The sequence below is a fragment of the Schistocerca americana genome, chromosome 2, assembly GCF_021461395.2.
Source record: "Schistocerca americana isolate TAMUIC-IGC-003095 chromosome 2, iqSchAmer2.1, whole genome shotgun sequence".
NCBI lineage: Eukaryota > Metazoa > Arthropoda > Insecta > Orthoptera > Acrididae > Schistocerca > Schistocerca americana.
The window spans coordinates 142,491,815-142,514,478 of record NC_060120.1 but is presented as its reverse complement, the minus strand read 5'-3'; the positions used below and the strand labels follow the sequence as shown (position 1 = coordinate 142,514,478).

General features: G+C 42.6%; 1 protein-coding gene across 1 annotated transcript in view; it reads left to right on the top strand.

Moving 5' to 3' along the window:
- Positions 1-22,664, top strand: part of LOC124593836 (protein lozenge-like) — a 713,984-nt gene that overhangs the window by 211,408 nt on the left and 479,912 nt on the right. Inside the window, exon 2 of the mRNA XM_047132184.1 lies at positions 17,601-17,714. Within this exon, the coding sequence (XP_046988140.1) occupies positions 17,601-17,714 (114 nt within the window). The remainder of the gene's footprint in view (positions 1-17,600; positions 17,715-22,664) is intronic.

The window sequence follows — 22,664 nt, the reverse complement described above, 5'->3', positions numbered from 1 at the left end:
CTTTGTTTCAGTGACTGCCACCCCAACTCGCGTATGATATCAGTGACACTCTCACCCCTATTGCGCAATAACACGAAACGAGCTGCCCTTATTTGCACTCTTTCGATGTCCTCCGTCAATAATACCTGGTAAGGATCCCGTACCGCGCAGCAATGTTCCAGCAGAGGACTGACAAGTGTAATGTAGGCTGTCTCCTTAGTGGGTTTGTCGCATTTTCTAAGTGTTCTGCCATCAAAGCGCAGTCTACATCTACATCATACATTTATCAGATGCCTGGGGAAACCTCTTTTCTCCATTATTGACCAGAGCTTCTTTCTGTGAATGCAATCAAATGCTTGTTCGCAGTCGATAAATGCTACGTGTGTTTCTGAAGTCAATGCTCGTCTTTTCTTTATTCGATAATTTGTTTCAAAATGAAAACGTCGTCGGCACAGGATCTTCCATCACTAAAGCCTACTTGAATCAGAGAAGTTGCAACGTTTTTCATTATTTTTTTACTGTATATTTTAAAAGAGCCATCCAGAACAGTTACTTCCCCGTAATCATCTGTGTTACCTCTGCAACACTTTTTAAACGGTGAAATAATTTAAGTGCCTCTTCACTCTTTTAGTAGTTCACCTGTACGCCAACAGACGTTGTAGAGATGGAGCATTCTGAATTCTAGAAATGTTCCACCATACGTTACTATTTCAGAGTTAATTCCATATAATCGAAGTGCTTTTTTTTCCTTAAATGGTTCGGTCGGTCTTTTTCCTCTGCTTAATCTTCTGCTAGCCCGTCTTCAGGTGGATTATACCACAATTTCTTATATAGCAAATGTATTCGCAATTGTGAATAGCCCGCATCTCGTGGTCGTGTGGTAGCGTTCTCGCTTCCCACGCCCGGGTTCCCGGGTTCGATTCCCGCCGGGGTCAGGGATTTTCTCTGCCTCGTGATGGCTGGGTGTTGTGTGATGTCCTTAGGTTAGTTAGGTTTAAATAGTTCTAAGTTCTAGGGGACTGATGACCATAGATGTTAAGTCCCATAGTGCTCAGAGCCATTTGAACCATTTTTTGAATTGTGAATATGGACAACCATCAGCTGTGTAATGAAATGATGGCAATGAAAGTTTGTGCCAGGCCGGGACTCAAACCCGGATTTCCCACTTATTGCGAGCGGTCGCCTTACTAGTTGGCAACCCGAGCGCGACTTAAGGCCACACCCACACTTCCATACATCGTCAATCACGTGCCAACAAAAATGGTTCAAATGGCTCTCAGCACTATGGGGCTAATTGAGGTCATCATCAGTCCCCTAGACTTAGAACTACTTAAACCTAACTAACCTCAGGACATCACACACATCCATGCCCGAGGCAGGATTCGAACTTGCGACCGTAGCAGCAGCGCGGTTCCAGACTGAAGCGCCTAGAACCACTCGGCCACAGCGGTCGGCATGTGTCTACAACCTGTACTCGTAAACACATTGCGTATATTCCCGTACAGGGGAGACATTTTACTTGAAAGTCGCTTGCGAGGTATTGACGGATAAATACGATATTGCAGTGCCTATGTTATTCCGAATTACGATGCAAAGCTTTTTCGGACGTTCTTGTATGTCCAAAGAAACTGTGCATCCTATACGGAATAACACAGACACTACGATATCGTATACAATTTCTTATTGTGATTTTATCAATCCTGTGTTCCGCAGGAATGATATTGATTATATTTGCAGTATCTTTGTCTCCTCTTTTTAGCTACGTGATTAGTTTATACGCTATTTCCTCTGTACCGTGACTGTCGTATTCAACTCAGCCTACAAATGTATCCCATGAAGATCTATGTGTCTTTCTTTCTATTATTCTTTTTGTTTCATTTCTGATTTTATTATATTTTTCTTGAGCTCTTTCAGTCTCTTTCTGCAAGCCTAAAAATAAGGGGCTGAAAGTCATGGATTTTTTATCGATTATTAACTACAACAGTGAGAGCTTCGTGTTTATACTACAGCGGAGTCTTTCATTAATTGATACTGCTGCCGTAACTTCTCGTAGGTTGTAATATTGACATTATTATGCTATTTGAAATAAGCCATGGGTGCCAGTGTTCTGCATCCAGATTTAATGAATGATGTGACATCAACATCTTCAACTTTTGTAGTCCTGTCTTCCTCAGTTGCGTGTTATATTACAGTATATTGATAATTTTGTAGTTCTGGATCGTCTAACTACAAATGAATTAAACACAATTTTCGTGCCATACGCGTTTCACTTTTATTCTCTGCGAGGCATTTTCAGTGTCAGGTCGGGTGGATGTTTTTCTACATATTATGTTTCTGTTCCATTTTTGGTGCTGTTCCTCTTCTTATAATTGCTACTTGAGGTTTTTCGTTTTCCACATTTCACAGCACTAGGAACTGAGCACTTGTTTTGATGCAATGTTTTTGGTTGTGTTGCCGACAGTCGTATGTTATTGCCAAAGATCGAATTGCATCAGAACAGGTGTTCAGTTCCAAGTCCTGTGACATGTGGAAAACAAAAAACCCCAAGTGGCGATTATAAGAAGAGGAACAGCACCAAAAACGGAACAGAAACATAATATGTAGAAAATCGTCCACACAACCTGCCACAGAAGATGCTTTGCAGAGTATAAAGGCGAAACGCGTATGTCACGAAAATTGCGTTTCATTCAGTTGCAGTTAAACGGTCCAAAAGTAAAAATTATCGATGATGGGGTATCCTTTTCGGAGTGGCCGAGCGGTTCTAGGCGCTACAGTCTGGAACCGTGCGACCGCTACGGTCGCAGGTTCGAATCCTGCCTCGGGCATAGATGTGTATGATGTCCTTAGGTTAATTAGGTTTAAATAGTTCTAAGTTCTAGGAGACTGATGACCTCAGAAGTTAAGTCCCATAGTGGTCAGAGCCATTTGAACGATTTTTTGGTATCCTTTTAATCCCCACATTTTCTGCAGCTCGATTTACCAGATGCTTCCAACTCTGGAAATTAGGAGTCTCAGTGTGAGTAAACCTTGGCACATCCACTAAGGGTCGATAAAATTGAATTTGTGGCATTCCAGTTCCAATCGCGCCTGTCTCCCTCTCACACCCACACCCCCATCCCCCAAAGAAATTAAAAATGGTATCAGATTAACTGATGATCAAACTGCTGAGACTGACAGCAGCGGAAAATGCTATATATACTTTCACTAATGAAATATTAAATGCTCTGAGTAAGCGGAAGTCACCCGTTGGGATTTTTTGTGATCTATCAAAGGCTTTTGATTGATGGCGTAAAATCATGGAATACTTCTAGATAAGCTCAAGTACTGTGGTATGAATGGGACAGTGCTCAAATGGTTTAAATCATACCTAACTGGAAGAGTGCAGAAAGTTGAAATAAACAGCTCACATAATATGCAAAAAACTGGTGATTTCTCAAACTGGGGAACAATCAAGAATGGGGTGCCGCAAGGTTCGGTCTTGGGTCCTCTGCTGTTCTTAATATATATTAATGACTTGCCATTCTATATTCACGAAGATGCGCAAAGCTGGTACTTTTTGCCAATGATACAAATATAGCTACCACACCCAACAGACAAGAATTAACTGGTGAAATTGTAAACGATGTTTTTCAGAAAATCATTAAGTGGTTTTCTGCAAATGGGCTCTCATTAAACTTTGACAAAACACAGTATATACAGTTCCACACAGTAAATAGAATGACACCATTAATAAATATAGACTTCGATCAGAAGTCGGTAGCTAAGGTAGAATATTCAAAATTTCTAGGTGTATGCATTGATGAGGGGTTGAACTGAAGAAAAAAAAAAGGAAACTGAGGATCTGCTGAAACGTCTGAGTTCAGCTACTTATGCTATTAGGGTCATTGAAAATTTTGGCGAAACACATCTGAGTAAATTAGCTTACCACGCCTATTTTCATTCTCTGCTTTCGTATGGCATCATATTCTGGGGTAACTCATCATTGAGTAAAAGAGTGTTCATTGCACTAAAGCGTGTAATCAGAATAATTGCTGGAGCTCATCCAAGATCATCCTGCAGACACTTATTTAAAGAGCTAGAAATCTTCACTGTAGCCTCATATATATATATATATATATATATGTATATATATATATATATATATATATATATATATATCACTTATGAAATTTGTTATTAACAATCCGAACGAATTCAAAAGTAATAGCAATGTACATGGCTACAACACTGGGAGAAAGGACGATCTTCACTACTCAAAGTTAAATCAAACTTTGGCTCAGAAGGGGGTAAATTATGCTGCCACAAATGTCTTTGGTCCCTTACCTAATAGCATCAAAAGTCTGACAGATAGCCATATAGCACTGAAAAGGAAATTAAAAGAATTTCTTAATGGCAACTCCTTCTACTCATTAGATGAATTTTTGGATATAGTAAGTGGGTAATTTCCCAACCCCCACAAAAAAAAAATATTGTGTGTCATGTAATATTTTGTGTAATGTAATATCTTGTATGGACACCTTTTATTAACCTGACACGTTCCACATCATTACGAAGTGTCGTATTCATGATCTACGGAACAAGTACTAATCTAATCTAATCTCTAATCTAAGCGGAACTCTATCAGAACTCTTGCAAGTGGAGTGCGTACCGCACGCACGAACGCCGCACTTTGTGACGCAACGTGTGCGTGAATCAGCAGCGGTGCAGTCGTGTTTGTGCCGCAGCCGGAGGCGGCAGGAGGAAGGAGCAAGGCAAGGCAAGGCAGCAGCAGGAGGCACGTGAAAGTCGGGGAAACACGCGCTGCCCGCCTCGCCCACCTTTTGTCACTGGGGCGCGACATCGTGCTCAGCACGGAGTTCCGCCGCCCGGCCACCTGCCACCTTTCGGTTAAAAATCAAAAGACAGTTGCAAAGCACGAAGGCGACCTGTTTGAGATTAAAAGAGCCCGGTTTCACACGAGCAACCTTGTCTCAATAGACTACAAGTAGCCACGGATCCAGGGGTGGTTCTTGAGGGGGGTTTACAGTTTGTTGCTGTCTCTCCTCTTATCCCCCCCCCCCCCCAAAACCCCTCGCCATCCATCATCCCGCCCTTCCGTGTAATATACCCTGCTGTCCGCCACATTTTTAATGTGGCACGGGTGCATACTATGTTAATAACAATATATAAAAATGGGTAGATTAAACCTCGACCGGAAAATATTCCAAGCATCTTAAGAAAGGCGGATGTAGAGAGGATAAAATACAGACTGGAAATGGGAAGAAAAGCGTTTCTGAAAAAGAGTTATTTGTTAACACCGCATATAGGCTTCAGTGTTAAGAAGTTTTTTCTGAAGGTATTTGTATGGAAGTGAAACATGGAGGAGAAACAATTTAGAGGAGAAGAGAATAGAAGCTTATGAAATGTTGTGCTACAGAACGATGCTGAACGTCAGATGGGTAGATTACGTAATTAATGAGGAGATACTGAATGGAACTAGGGACATAAGAAATTAGTGGCAGAACTTCACTAAAAGAAGGGATCGGCTGATAGGACACATTCTGAGACATCATGACATCACCAATGTAGTACTGGAGGGAAGTTGTGGAGGGGGGGGGGGGGAGGGAGGAGGAGGAGAGGAGATAAAAATGGTAGAGGGAGAACAAGAGATGAATACAGTAGGCAGATTCAGAAGGCGGTAGGTTGCTGTTGTTAATCGGAGATGAAGAGGCTTGCAACCCAACTTATATCGTTAGTTTACAATGAAATGAACACCCTTAGCTGCTTACAAGCGTTGACATACGTCAACGGGGACAGATGAAAACGTGTACCCTGACCGGGACTCGAACCCGGGATCTCCTGCTTACATGGCAGACGCTCTATCCATCTGAGCCACCGAGGACACAGAGGATAGCGCGACTGCAGGGATTTATCTCTGGCACGCCTCCTGCGAAACCCACATTCTCAATGTATTGTCCCGCACTACATTTGTAGTGCCCCCGCCCATTATACTCATTACTCGCGGCGCGTTGCCGATTCCCGTAAGAGTTCGGGCACTGTTTGTGCCTTCACACAGAAGAAGAAGATGGTCAAGTGGCTGGTGAGCCTTAACTATATATATATATATATATACTAAGATGGTATCTGTTCTATCGGACATGCCAGAGATAAATCCCTGCAGTCACGCTATCCTCTGTGTCCTCGGTGGCTCAGATGGATGCCCGCACGGTATCTCAGCGTGTTCGGTCAGAGGGTAACGTGCTCTCTGTAATAAAAAAACTGAGTTAACAGATCAATAACGAACTTAAATGGATGTCTTACGACGTCCGCTCCGAGCAGATGCAACGAATTAAAGCGAGCAAAATGAAAATTTAAAAAAAAAATGGCTAGAGCGACTGCCATGTAAGCAGGAGATCCCGAGTTCGAGTCCCGGTCGGGGCACACATTTTCATCTGTCCCCGTTGACGTATGTCAACGCCTGTAAGCAGCTAAGGGTGTTCATTTCATTGTAATTTCATTCTAACGAGCCGCATGGTCACCGATGTTATCTGTTCTTTCGGACATGTCCGAAAGAACAGATACCATTTTAGTATATTTATATCGTTAGCATGTGAGGCAGGTGATCTAACTTGGGTTGTCTATCTTAAGGTGCATAAAATATCTTCCAGACCAGTCTTATTTTGCTCCTGCTTATAATAATAACACAATATAACAACAATAAAATATAATACATAAATATTAATCGTAATGATAATGTTTATTATATGGTTATCTCACAAACTGCGGTTCAGAGAAATACATTCTTTGAAAAGTATTTATCAGCAAGTGTGAGAAGTCCAAGTGTGCACCCACCAGTATCAGAATTTCACTTACAAGGGGAACACACCTACTCGTCATCACCGATTTCTTCCAAATTTATTGTATATGTAGGCTCGGCCAGAAAAGGAACTAATAAAAGTGGGAGCTCCGGGTGGCCAAGCGCTTAGAAAAAAAAATAGCATTATTGGTGGGGTTCAGGCGAGGCATGAACCGATTACGTTAGCGTGGTTTGTAGTCAGCGGTTGGTGCAGGAGAAAGAGTACAGAACGCTAATCGGACAGTCTTGGGATCAGGCACCTATGCAGAAACTTCTATTTTATTTTTAATTTCTACGTTACTTATACAGCAAATAAACCGGAATAACGCTCAATAAATTGTATTTATTAAGAATTTTGATAAAAGGAATGAAAAGGAAACACAAAGGAAAATTTGGGATTGAAAATAAATTTCCAAGCAGGGGTTGTAGTTATAGCCTCGCGAGGATTCTGCCAATACCTTTCGAAGAGGAGATTGTAATTAAAGCATACAGGTAAAAATGTAGCATTTTAACGTGTGAGAGACGCCAAGCAAATTACTGCTTCCCCTGTTTTTACAATGAATATGACCCTAGTAAGTATAATTTATCATCTGTAACTGAATAAAGGCTTCTAATTTTATATACTAAGTTCTCCTGTAAGTCTTAAATTCCCTTCCTGGAAATTTATTTCCAATCCAAAATTTTCCTTTGCCTTTCCTTTTCATGTCTTTTATGAAAATATTAATAAGTGCAGCATATTGAGCATTATCTCCGTTTATTTGAAATGTAAGTAACGTAAAAACTGAAAATAAAGAAATGGTTCGTCCTAGGGACTCTGTGGTGTCGTCCAAAGATAACTTTGCAGCACCAAAGTCGGCAGCGCGTATCGATACCGCAGATATTAGTGATGTCTTGCTGCAATCCGCAACCATGAATGGGAGAAGCTGAAAGAGACATGGCCTCTCTCTCATCACAACAACGCCATCACGAAGAGGTCAGTATAGAGCCAAGCATGGAAGCACGCAGCCCCTTTCGTAACCCCAGCTGAAGCACTCAACGTCATCGACAAGGACTAACTTGTTTAGCCAGGTGCCGCCGTGGAAACCGCTGCAGTCATTCAGTTTCCTCCATATGCTGCAGTCTTTGGCGAGCTCCTCCCCGTTTTTCGCAGTTTATATTAAAAGCTATCATATCTCATTTGTACAATCTTTAAAGTGCAATGCTGGTCTTCCAGGCGGTTTATTGGTAAATGCTATGTCACTTAGTGGCGTGCATCGGGAAATACGGGAGTGATGAATACGTATTGAGTGTCCTATCCACCGCAGGCGGGATTCCTTAAGAGTGGCAGAGATACTAGGTAACTTCGCAGTCTTTAAGTTCATCTCATTTGTCACATGGTCCCTCCATGTTAAGCCTAGAATATTTCGTAAGTAAGCAGAGAGATGAAAAAAAGTTCCTGTTTGTCATATGACGGCCAAGTCTCACCACAAAAATATAATGCTCAGTTGACATTTTTGAACAACAAATAGTTTTTATTTCCAATCTGGACTCGGTGTTTTCGTTACGTTACGACACAAGATCGCAAGCGATCCACTAAGAGTTTAAAGATCATTACATCCTTGATAGACTAGTATTTTTGTGTTGACGGTAAGGTGTCTGTTGTACCATTCGTAGTGCGTTCTATTCGGGAAGCTCCACACGAGGATATGGGGCTTCTACTAAAATTTCATTTTTCTTCAGTATCCGTCACAGTTGCGACAAAAACCGTTTCCTTATGTGACATGTTTCGGACGATTACGTCCATTTCCAAATAGTGCTGTATAAAAGATTTTATGATATTAACAAGGGCACAATTACGATGTACCTCCATGATTGTACATAAAGCATTACAAAAATTTTATATCTTCGCAATGCACATTCCTATATACCTTACACGTAAATGCAATCATACAGTTCTCACCAATGTATATGTGAGTTTCCAAATATGCATTATTCCTCACCATTAAACATTACATACAGACTGACAGTTATTGAACAATATGAAAAGAAAACTTAAGTTAGTTACAAACTACGGCATGCACACTCTTTGTTCAACATGGCAACATCACTACAGATGTTCGCATTTTGGTTATGACATGTTAAATATGCCTGCCATCATTGGCGATGATGTGGCGCAGACGAATATCGAAATTCTGCATGACCTGCTGAAGTATCGGAACATCGATTCTGTCGATGACCTCCTCAATGGCTGTTTTCAGCTTAGCAATGGTTTTGGGGTTATTGCTGTACACCTTCGCTTTAATATAACCCCACAAAAACGAGTCGCATGTGTTGAGATCCGGAGAATATGGCAGCCAATCGAGGCTCATGCCAGTGGCCTCTGGGTATCCCAGAGCCAGAATGCGGTCCCCAGAGTGCTCCTCCAGGACATCAAACACTCTCCTACTTTGATAGGGTCGAGCTCCGCCTTACACGAACCACATCTTGTCGAAATCAGGGTCACTTTGGATAACTGGGGTGAAATCATCTTCCAAAACCTTCACACACCGTTCGGTATTCACCGTGTCATCAAGGAATATCACACCGACTAGTCAGTGACTGGACATTGCACACCACACAGCCACCCGATGAGGGAGAAGAGACTTCTCGATCGCGAAATGCGGATTCTCAGTCCCCTAAATGTACCGTTTGTGCTTGTTGACGAACCATCCAAGTAAAATGGAAATGCCGTGTGGCTAGGGCCTCCCGTCGGGTAGACCGTTCGCCTCATGCAAGTTTTTCGAGTTGACGCCACTGCGGCTACTTGCGTGTCGATGGGAATGAAATGATGATGGTAAGGACAACACAACACCCAGTACCTGAGCGGAGAAAATCTCCGACCCAGCCGGGAATCTAACCCGGGCCGTTAGGTATGACATTCCGTCGCGCTGACCACTCAGCTACCAGGGGGCGGACAACCAATCAAAGTGAAAGTGGGATTCGTCGCTAAACCAAACCATATTCGCATCCTGTTCGTTAATTCTGTGGGCAATAGTGTTGGCGAAACACAGCCGCTATTTCATGGCCCTGTGGCTTAAAGGATGATGGCACGTTGTACCGTGACATTTTCAAGGGCAAATGGCCGGCAACAGCAAGGTACATGCACACGCCCATACTAATTCCCATCATTACCCGCGGCCAAACGTGCAGTTTGAACGCCTTAACGCAAACCGTTCAGAAGCTATGACGATTTTATTTCGTATAATTCAATAAATGTTACCCTGCAGATACAATATGATAAACCTCGTATGAGCATACATTATAAATTCATCGCAGTAAACTCCAGTGGTGAGCTATCCTAGTAGCCTAGTAACCTCTTCGGAGGTCGCTAGCAGTGGTATGCTACATCTTCACACGGAACTGAAACATTACATGCACAATTTTTACAATTAATTACCACTATTTACATTTCCTTTACATACACAATTCTGACATGTCACGCGTTACAGTAAAACTAAAGCAGCGCCACAATATGACGTGCCTAGAACTCAATATATGTCAGCCATGACCAACATAGGTTGCGATACTTTTTTTTGTAAATTTTATTAAAGTACTCATCAAGCATAGATTGTTTAAACAGACACGCTTCTATAATGTCTTGCCCCTGGCACACCATTTCCTCATACTAATTTGTCTGAAGACCAGTAGTTCATGCTTATACATATACCAAGTGGCTACAATTGTACTATGCTGCCGCGTAATTTTGGGTGCATCAAGAAAATATTTATGAAAAAATTGCAATCTGCAAATGATGATGATGACAGGCGTTGTATTACGTGCCCCGTTCTCGACACGTCTGTCCTACAAGCTTACTTCATTTATTGTATGGTTACCGAATTACCTGACATTCACAATGTCTTGTTTATTATGGTAAGTTCCAAACCTGACCGGTTGGCTGGCCTGTAGTCCAATCCTTATTTATAAATTAGACTATCTTAGCGCCCACTGCTTCATTCGCGTAGACTGTTTGGTCTGCACAGATGTTTTTGTTTATCTTTAACTGAATTTTTTTATGTTTTTCACTAACTGCAAAATACTTTAAACTTTTTACGTCAATTAAGGCCACACAAGCATGGCCTTTTCCGAATGTACTTCTACCCAAAAAACGATTCTACTAGCTGGAGTCGAACGCTTTTGTTATCCATGCCTTTTGAGTTCTTTGGAAATCAAAACACAGTTTTCATAGATTTAGCTTCAAAAGTGTTTTAATATAACGAAATATTTTCATAAAAATTTTCATCATCTATCTCACCCCCTTGGACGTTAAGTTTCCAAAAACACTGTAACACGCATTTTTTCATTTCTAACCTAGAAGTCAGATACCAATTTCCACAGATGTAGCTTTAAAATGCTTTAATAGTATTTAAATAATGATTTATTTTCAAAATACACTTTTACCCACTATTTTACCACCTTAGTAGTTGAATTTCCAAAGTTTCTAAAGCATGCAGTTTTTTTTCTGACAGAGCAACCAATTACAAGTTTGCGTAGTTTTAGCTACAAAATTATCTTGAAAGCGATACACACACATATATATATATATATATATATATATATATATATATATATATATATATATATATATATATATAAAACCTTTTCATCCCTTACTCCCCGCCCCCTCCCTCCACATGGATTGAATTTCAAACAGTCCCTTACTAAAAGATGGCGACAGTAAAATATCCAAATTTAATTTTCTCTACTTAAAAGCGAGGCCACGACGTTCAAACTTTGTACATTTAGTAGGCCATTAAAACAGCATGATTTGCAAGTAGTAAGGTTCACTACTCTGGCAATTCCGAGCAAATCGCAAAAGAAGCTAACCAATCGACCACAATGATTTCCCACGAGCATAATAAACGTAATCATAAACGCATAAAACGTCTGTTGCGGTTTTCTCTGAATTGCCAGATCAACGCACCTTACTACTTGCGCGTTATGTTGTTTTAATGGTATTCGTAAGCTGTACGAAGTTTGTACTAAATCCGTGATCCCAACATCATGGCCTCCCCTTGTTAGTGTTTTGGGTGGACGATCAGTTAATGAATGAGTGAGTGAGTCGGGATATTGCCACTTATATACAAAGATTACTATCTTTTTCGTTATCATAACTGCTAGTACAAAAAGGTCTACTAAAATGTTTTCCAAACAGGTCTACTAAAGTGTTTTGAGGGTTTATCAGCCTCATTGTCAACCACGTCTCCTTGGATCCGCGCCTGCGTTCCGTTGGCTGCCTGTGTCAATGCTGCCATTTGAAATGCATCGTGGAATGTTTTGACGTTCCGTTACGTGGCTCCTAGTGTGAACTCACCTTTCAGTCCTCGAGGATTTCCCATGACTGTGTATGATGCGCAGTAGCGGAACTGTAGCCGTATACCAGTGTCCTGCGGTCGCGTTGACATCTGGATTCACGCGTCTCGCAGAGTCATACCTGAGTGTGCAAGTCAGACAAAGTGCTTAGCGTCTTGTCTTATTGGGTGGGAAGCCACTAATTGGCAGGTGGGCAAGCAAGGCCGAGCAGTCGGCCGGCCAGAAGCACAGCTTCGTGGAACGGCGCCGCAGCTGTCGGCTAATTACAGCGCCCCAGAGGCCAGCTAAGGCTAATAGCAGGCCGGCAGCCGCGGCCGCGTCTTTTTAATAGACGCTGCAGCAGGCGCGCGCGCTATTCTTCACAAATTACTTAGCGCACAGTCGCTCCGGGCAGCGTTTGCAAATGATCGGCCCTTACAGCCGGCCTGGCGCGCCGTATCTGGCGGAATTCACTCGTCGGTGAAAGATTCTCTCGATAGTACTGTCCGACGTATTTTGGGTCGCTTCGGACGATTAAAATTAGACATCTTTCTGTTCTCAGTGTTTCCAGTGGTTTAAAGCCGATAACATAATTGATGATCAACACGTTTGCAGTAATAAGCATTTTCGTATTAACAAAAAACGGACAAACACGAATCAAACGAGTTATTTTTAAATGTAAAGATAAATCTTTACTGCAGTCAGCTAATACATTGATAATAACATTAAAAGCTTCTTACTTACGTGTTAGTGATCGTATATCTACTGTTTGTACACCATAGAATATTGGAAAGGATGCCCAGCCATGTTCCAGAAAGTACATCTTTCCTTTACTGTTATTTCATTCCTCTCGCCGCAAATGGGTATTTCCATAAGACATAAACTATGGCTAAGAAGGTTTTCGCGACGGAGTCCTCGCATAAAAATTTCCCAGTTCACTTGCTGCGTCAAATTCGGATAAAATTTTATCCGGATTTGACGCGGCAAGTAAAACGTGAAATTAAACTTCCTGGCAGGTTAAAACTGTGTGCCGGACCGAGACTCGAACTCGGGACCTTTGCCACTCGCGGGCAAGTGCTCTACCATCTTTTTTTCTTTTTTTTGTTCGCTTTCGTTCGTTACATCTGGTTGGGGTGGACGTCGTAAGACACCCGTTTAAGTTCGTTGATGATCGATTAACTCAGTATTATTATTATTATTACAGAGGGCAGCTTACACGCTGAGCTACCGTGCCGGCGTATCTGAGCTACCCAAGCACGACTCACGCCCCGTCCTCACAGCTTTACTTCCGCCAGTACCTCATCTCCTACTTTCCAAACTTCACAGAAGCTCTCCTGCGAATCTCATTTTGGAAAACGTGAAATATTAATGCATTACAACTGTTGGCTTTCTTTGTTATTTAAACTGAAACCGAAGGACTAAAAGACAAGAACAAAAATATACAATCTAAGACATAGGAGCCGAAGCACCACGAAGAAATTCTCAAATGCGACGGAAATCTGCAGACAAGATGTGCATGTACAGACAAGCAAATGATTACAGTTTCAGAAAAATTGTATGATTTGCTTCAAGAGAAAGAGCTCCACAGACTGACCAAGTCAATGTAGCGTTGGTCCACCTCTGACTCTTACGCAAGCAGTCAGTCAGCTTGGCATTGACTGACAGCTGTTGGACGTCCTCCTAAGGGATATCGTGCCAAGATCCGTCCAATTGACGCGTCGGTTCGTCGAACTCCCGAGCTGGTTGGAGGACCCAGCCTATAATGCCGCAAACGTTTTCGATTGTGGACAGATCCTGCGACCTTGCGGGCCGAGGTAAGGTTTGGCCATCACGAAGACAAGCAGTAGAAAAGGTAGCTGTGTACGGGCTGGCATTATCTTGCTGAAATGTATGTCCAGGATGGATTGCCATGATGAGCAACAAAGCGGTTCTTAAGAATATCGTTGATGTGCCGCTGTACTGTAAGGACGGTCATCAGAGTTCAGTTAGAAGCAGAAATCATCATTGAAGACAATTCTACACCAGTCAGTGACATTCCAGGCCGGAGACGTGTCTGGAGACGTGTCTGGAGACGTGTCTGGAGACGTGTCTGGAGACGTGTCTGGAGACGTGTCTGGAGACGTGTCTGGAGACGTGTCTGGAGACGTGTCTGGAGACGTGTCTGGAGACGTGTCTGGAGACGTGTCTGGAGACGTGTCTGGAGACGTGTCTGGAGACGTGTCTGGAGACGTGTCTGGAGACGTGTCTGGAGACGTGTCTGGAGACGTGTCTGGAGACGTGTCTGGAGACGTGTCTGGAGACGTGTCTGGAGACGTGTCTGGAGACGTGTCTGGAGACGTGTCTGGAGACGTGTCTGGAGACGTGTCTGGAGACGTGTCTGGAGACGTGTCTGGAGACGTGTCTGGAGACGTGTCTGGAGACGTGTCTGGAGACGTGTCTGGAGACGTGTCTGGAGACGTGTCTGGAGACGTGTCTGGAGACGTGTCTGGAGACGTGTCTGGAGACGTGTCTGGAGACGTGTCTGGAGACGTGTCTGGAGACGTGTCTGGAGACGCCACGGACAGCGATGAGATACCGGCCTGGCTGACGCCCACCATGCGGCTCGACAACCAAGAGTGATGGTCTAGGGTATCATTTAGTTTCAAAGCAGGACCTCTTTGGTTGTTATTCGCGGCACCCTTACAGCACGGGGATACGTCAACGATATTCTACGCCCCGTTTTCTTATCCTTCATGGCAAGCTATCCTGGGTTTACATTTCGTCAAGATAATGCCCGCCCGCACACGCGACAGTTTCTATTGCTTGTCTTCGTGGTTATCAAACCTTGCCTTTTCCTGCAAGGTCGCAGGGTCTCGTCCCAGTAGAGAACGATTTTGGGCAGGGCTCTCCAACTAGCTTGAGATTTTGAAGATATAACGCACCAGTTGGACAGAATCTCGCACGATATCTCTTAGAACATCCAACAACTCTGCCAATCCATGCCAAGCCGAATAATTACTTTCATAACGGCCAGAGGTGGACCAATGCGTTACTGACTTGCTCAAGCTGTGAAGATCTTTCTCTTCAATAAGGCATCCACTTTTTTCTGAAATTGCATTTATTTGTTTGTCCGTACATGCACATCATATCTTAACGATTCCGTCGTCACGAGCCTTTTTTTCTCAGAGTGTATATGTAAAGCACACTGCAGAAATGGTGACGTTCTTCTAAATATCAGCACACGACTATCACTAGCAATCTGCTGAAGGTTCTGCAATGGAAAAAAGAATGTGTTATGTAGGATTTAAGAATGTGCGTAAAAAATCTAGGGGCTTGTTGGGTAGTAACTGTGGAGATAGCGGTAGGTGTTGGATGAATAGTGGGAAGGCAGAAGGTGAGGAGGAATCTTGTGGGTGAGCAGGGCCGTGGTATCAAATCACAGCCGGTCACTTCTGCAGAGATATGTAGGGGTTTATAGACACAACACTGTCAACATGATGAAGCCCATCTCTTGGTTAGATGACGGGTTTTCCTTTAGAAACACACAGATCTCGTTTCTGCCACGTATACACGGCTATTGGGTTGGCTTCAAAAGTAGATTGATTCTGAAAATGGAATAAGTAATGTAGATTTTGAAAGATATCGGTTTACGAATATAGACGTTATTAGCAGATGTATTATTTCTGTGAGCAGAGAGGTTAAACTACTCGTATTATAATAGCTTAAATCAGTGATTTAACTCGGGCTTCAGTCGCTGTCTTTTATTCTTTTAAAGAAGAACTGTTCCACTGGCTAGTGCAAAATATCAAAGTAAATGGATTTTCCCTGCGTTTTCGTCAGTCACAGAAACCATAACACGTGGAGCAACATGAAAGGAAGGAACAACATAACAATTTAAACATAAGAAATTTTTATGTAAAAATTATTACTAGATAAAGTTCACAGATAAATATTCTTATTTATTTTATTTTTCATTCCTTCCGCATAGGAGCGAATAAGGACTGTCAGATTGCATTTTAACTTTTAGTATTCAGTCATTTTTCTTTCTTTTTCCTGGTCTAATACCGTGTTTGCACATGGTCGGCATTCTAGTACGGATTTGGCATTGGTAGTGGAAGAGCATGGCCGGATGTCCGTTCTCTTGCTACCCTACCCCCTCTCCACCGTGACGGAATTTGTGTACCCCATCTGCCATTGTCTAACGTTTTCCCATGTGGAAGTACGAGAACGTTTTCGAAATGTTTGAGAATCATGTAACTGAGGCAGAACACGGCTACCAGCCCTGTATTCACCTAGTCGGACTTTAAAAACCGCCTAAAATCATCGATCCTCGTCGTTAATGCGCCTGGAGCACTCGACCCTGAACCAGCATGGCTTCCTGAACCACAGAAGTGGGGTACTAACGCGGGCAGCTATCCGGGCGGCTTCCTAGTATGTACCGATAAATTTTCTGATATGGCACTACTTGTTCCGAAAAACAGGATTGTACCAATTCGGAACATATTCTGTGTCTTTATGTAACATCACACTATGGAGAGCACCCACACAAGATGGGGCTACTACTTCTATATATGTTGATGATGTCGTCGATGTCTCGTTAAATGCTAAGCGGTTTTCCTCCTTTTAAAATACGTCTGGTATATAAATAAATGCACTAATAATTGTGTTTGGTAGAGACAGACGTCCATCAGTGTATGTTCATTTGAAAAACTGGGACTAATGTTAATTGCTTCCACAACGATCATGTAACGTGCCATGTGCCATTTGGACAAGGTTATTTGATAATTCAGCCGCCAGTAAGTCGGTACCAGTATATCTAAACTCGGGCGCTGATAACCTCGCTGTTGTGCGCCCTAAAACACTAATAATCATCATAATCATCATCATCATATCTAAACTTGCTGGCTGGTCTCATATCAGACACAATGAATCGTCTGCACCACTTCATGTCTTGTCTTTGTGCAAGCGTAATATCACAAATTACTCTTTTATTTTTTTCCAGCAATGTTGTATTAGTCTAAACGTTGACTCGTTTATCTGAATCAGAGTTAGCCACATTACTGCACTGAATAGTGAGTTGTTATTCAATAGTGTACAGCACGAAGTTTTAGGTTTCCTCATTTCTTAAATGAAATGAACTCTGCACTTACTGCTAGTAATGCCTGACTGTACTTGACTATATATGTGCGTAAGAAGTACTGCTCCTGAATTTGATCGATAATTACAGATGTCATCCTATGCCAAGTCATCGTATTGAACACGTCATTATAGCTGTGAATTCGTTATATCGCGATTCGAATCAGTATTTTTTGCTTATCGATATAAATATTAAACTATCGAGACGTATTCATTAAAATGCATTTTCATCAAGTGTGATTGGTCTACACGGATATTACTCGTCATTGCAGTACCCTGAATTCTACCTCATACATCTAACCATTTCATTTCAATGCATTTAACCAATTTCGTAATTTAACGAGTGTCTGCTTTTATTTTCCAGGGAAGAGCTTCAGCCTGACCATCACGGTGAACACGACGCCGCCGCAAGTGGCCGTGTACAGCAAGGCCATCAAGGTGACCGTGGACGGGCCGCGCGAGCCGCGATCCAAGACCCGTGAGTACCGTTGCCTGCTTACCTCTCATCCCCTTACACAATTTTTGGTTTTGCTTGCTAAATGTCGTCACTGCTCTTAAGAAAACAATTTCTTTCTTTACTGAGACACCTGGGTCATACTGCGGTCTTAGAATAAGAAACTGTCGACTCGATTCGGTAGGTAAAGAAACATATATCCTCCACGGAGCGTGGTGGCGCTGTGGTAGGACACTCAAATCCCACTCCGGTCATACAGGTTTGCAATTCCTGTGGTTTCCATAAATCGCTAAAGGCGATGGCTTTGAAAAAGATGCAGTCGTCTTCCTTTTGCTTCCTTCTCTAAATCGGGCTTATGTTGGTCTCTAAAGACCAGGTCGTTGGTAGGAACTTAAACGCTAATCTTTCTTTACATTTTCGCAAAGACATTAGCATACAACTGGCTCTAATTTTCACATATGCCTCAGATGATTCGGGCAAGGCTTGATCTTTTTCGAAATAACCTCAAGGTTGTTCTTCACGTACAATTGTACCAAGTATGACAATATGCCACACTGAAATCAGTAGCGGCACATACATATTCGCAAATATCTTCCAAAAAGCCTGACTGTGGAGCTATGTTAACTGGAAACTTCCCTCTTGTACCAGTCTCTCTCAGAGTACGTCTTACACCCAACTTCCTCAACAATTTGTTTGATATATTGAAATCTCTGTCTTCTCTGACAGTATTTTGCTCAATTACAGCTCTCTCAGGTACCATGGAAATCATTCCGTAATGTCTTAAAACATGTTTCATCAATCTGTCCCTTCTTCTTTTCAGTGTTCTCCACATGTTCCTCTGCCCGTCGATTTTGTAGAAAAACATTTCTTATAAGTGCACCTAATTTTCTACATCTTTCTATAATTCAACACCTCTAACGCTTCGATTCCCTTCTTTTACGGTTTTCCTTTAGCACGTTATTTATTTCCATACAGTGCTGTGCTCCAGATGTTTAATTTTAGTAGACCTCTCTTGGCCAGGAATTTATTGTCTGCCCTTGTTAGTCTGCTTTCCATATCCTCCTCCCTTTGCTTCCAAGATAGGAGAATCCCTTCACTCCATTTATTTTGTGGTCTTCAGTTCTGACGTTAATTGTATCATTAATTTCTTCTAGGCTCTCCGTATTTCTTCGGCTAACTCCAAATCCATAATAAGCGCTCAGTCGACGGTTCATTTCCTCCAATATTCTTTTCCGCTTGCACAGATACATCCAATATTTTCTAAATCATTGTCACGTTCGCCTGCATCACCTATAACCCCATGAGAAATTCCTAGGGATTCTATTACCGTGAACAGTTGCTAGCGTTATAGTGTATGACCTATGAACTTTCCCTAAATATTGAACAGTGGTTAAGCAGTAGCTTTTGTGATGGTTAAATCTTCTCACTTGCAAGGCCGCGTCAAGTACCTCTTCAAACTGTTAGAAAGCTCGATGTTTCGTCCCCTATGTTCGAATATTTTTCAGTATTCTATTACCGTTCTACCGCCCTAACGCTAAGGCAACCGAGAGACGCCTGTAGATTCCTGAAGAAATTCCCAGCAGGGGGGATCGAAACATTGAGCAGTCTAGCAATCCGAAGAGCAATATGATGTGGGTTTACAAGTGAGAAGACTTCGCTATCAGTGGCAACGGCCGTGAATACCAGCAGACTTATACACTGAGGTAACAAAAGTCATGGGATAGTGATATGTACATATAGAGATCGCTTACACAAAGTATAATGCATTGGCAGAGCTGTCATTGTACTCACGTGATTCACGTGAAAAGGTTTCCGACCTGATTATGGCCGCATGACAGTAGTTCTTTTATATTCCCTGGATCTTCAATCCAGGGAATATAAGACATCTCTGGAAAGAACGTTGTAAGAAACTGTTAAACGCTGAGGTACAGGTACACGAGGAAACAACAAATAATGAAGAAATTGAGAGAAGTTGGGAAGCAGAATTAGGACAAATTACACTGGAGGAAATGGAAATAGCTGTGAAGAAGATGAATGGGGGAAAGCCAAAGGACCTGATGAAGTATCAGTGGACATGATAAGAGCAGCAGGTCCAGTGGGAATGCAGTGGCTGTATAGAGTACTATCAAGCGTGTGGAGAAATAATACAATATCTGACGATTGGAGAAGCCGACACATTGTTCCCATCTTAAAAAAAGGCAATAAAAGACTTCGTAAACAGTACATAGGAATAACCCTTATGAATCATACAGCCAAGATTTTTGAAAGAATTTTACTAAATCGAATAAGTGAAAAGATAAAAAAGGAGCTGAGTGAAGAACGGCATGGGTTTAGGAAAGGAAGAAGCACGATCGACTTGATATTTTCTATCCGTCAACTGATGGAAAAAAGTTGGGAGTATAACAAAAGGGTGATAATGGTTTCTATAGACATAGAAAAGGCATATGACTCAGTTAACAGGGAAAGACTCTGGCAAAAAATGAGAAAGATAGATATAGAAGATGGATACATTAATGTAATAAAGACAATGTACAGAGGACGCAATTGTAGAATTACAACACCATTGGGGAACTCTGAATACTTCGAAATAAGACAACGACTTTAGCAAGGAAGTATTCTATCTCCTGCACTTTCTAATGTTGTGGTGGAGGGAATGAATAAGGCAGTTAAAGATATAGTAAAAGAAAAAGACAAAAAGATGATTTTTGCAGATGATATGGTAATATGGGGTGATAAAGAGGTAGATGTACAGTTACAACTTTATGCTTGGAAGGAAATAATGGAAAGGTATGGATTAAAAATAAATAAAGAGTGAAATAATGGTTCAAATCAAATGGCTCTGAGCACTATGGACTTAACATCTGAGGTCATCAGTCCCCTAGAACTTAGAACTACTTAAACCTAACTAACTTAAGGACATCACACACATCCATGCCCGAGGCAGGATTCGAACCTGCGAGCGTAGCGGTCGCGCAGTTCCAGTCTGAAGCGCCTAGAGCCGCTCGGCCACTCCGGCCGGCGAAGTAATGGTATTTGGAAGAGAGAAAGGGATCAACGGAAATATTATCTTGAATGGAGAACCCCTCAAAGTGGTAGAAAGTTTCACTTATTTAGGGAGTGAAATATCTAGGGATAGAAGAATAACCAACGAAATTAATAGGAGCTTACAGAAGGAAGGCAATTTCTACCAAACAATAAAACACCTGATTTGGAATAAGGAAGTTTCAGAAAAAGCAAAACTCCTTATGTATAAGAATTATTACTTTCCTATTGTCACCTATGGTGGAGAAACGTGGACAATGAAAGAAAGGGTCTGGAGCAGACTGCAAGCAGGGGAACTGAAATTTCTCAGAGCAGTTAAGGGAAAAACAAGAATGGGCAGAGTAAGGAATGTAGAGATTAGAAAGGACATTAAACAAGAAAGTATGAGAGAAGAAATTGAAAAAAAAGATATTAAGATGGTATGGGCGTATTAAGAGGATGCATGGGCAGAGACTCCCCAAAATTATGGAAGAACTAAAGATGGATGGGAAAAGACCTAGAGGGCGCCCCAGAACACGGTGGAAAATGGGAGTGAGAATATCTGTGGAAAGGAGGGGTGTGAGCTGGCAGCAAGTGGAGGGAGAAAAGTGGTGGGAGGACCGAGCCAGATGGAGAGGACTCGTCAGCACCCAGACCCGGCAGTAGCAGGAGCGGGAGCCGGATATAGATAGATAGATAGATAGACAGGAATTAACATACTTTGAACGTAGGATGGTAGTTGAAGGTAGGGGCATGGACATTCCATTTCGGAAATCGTTATGGCATTCAATATTAGGAGATCCACAGTGTGAAGAATGTACAGAGAATACGAAACAAATTTCAGCCATTACGTCTTATGGTATAATGTATCGATACCACATCACGGGTGTTGTTACCTTGGTAACGGAATTGCAAGTTTCCGTTCAACGCCGATAGCGATCCCGTGATATCTGGCGGAACCAGTGGTACATGTCTGCTGAGGCACACCTGCAGCAGCTCTGTACTACGAGAGCCCTCTGGCACCGCAATATAGGCCGCTAGCAGCATCCCCTCAGCCCATTTGCGCTTGGAGCCATTCCACTTTTTTTTTTTGTTTCTAGCACTCCGTCTACAGGCCACAAGTGGCCCATCGGGACCATCCGACCGCTGTGTTATCCTCAGCTGAAGATGTGGATAGGAGGGGCGTGTGGCCAGCACGCCGCTCTCCCAGTCGATATTATTGTTTTCTTTGACCGGAGCTGCTACTATTCGGTCGAGTAGCTCCTCAATTGGCATCACGAGGCTGAGTGCACCCCGAAAAATGGCAACAGCGCATGACGGCCAGGATGGTCACCCATCCAAGCGCCGGCCACGCCCGACAGCGCTGAACATCGGTGAGCTGGCGGGAACCGGTGTATCCAAAGGCCGTTGCCCACTATGACACCCTCATTTGTGCTTGCTCCTTATGACGTCGATATCAGGATTCTATATCTTATTGCATAATTTGTAGCGAGTCTTCGTAAGTTTGGAAAAATGTGAGCTAATTAATTCATGTGTTTGTTGTGTTACCTTTTTCGCTACTCATTTCTGCTCCTGTCTGGCTTTGCTACGATGACAGGTGCCACACCCCACTGTAGCCCACCTTTCCTTACTGTCGTGTGTGAAGTGGTGCACAACACGTCTCGCCAAGAGCGACACACTGGCCGACGGCCTTCACTTAACGACCGAAAGCAATGGCGTTTATGTACAGTTGTCAGTGCTAACATGAGCAGCTCTGCGTGAAATAACCGTAGAAATCAATGTGGTACATTCGACGAACGTATCCGTTAGGAGAGTGAGGTGAAATGTGGCGTTAATGGGCTGTGGCAGCAGACCACCGACGCGAGTGTCTTTGCTAACAGTACGTCATCGCCTGCAGCGACTGTCTTGGGCTCTTGCCCATATCGGTTGGATCCTAAACGAATGGAAAACCGT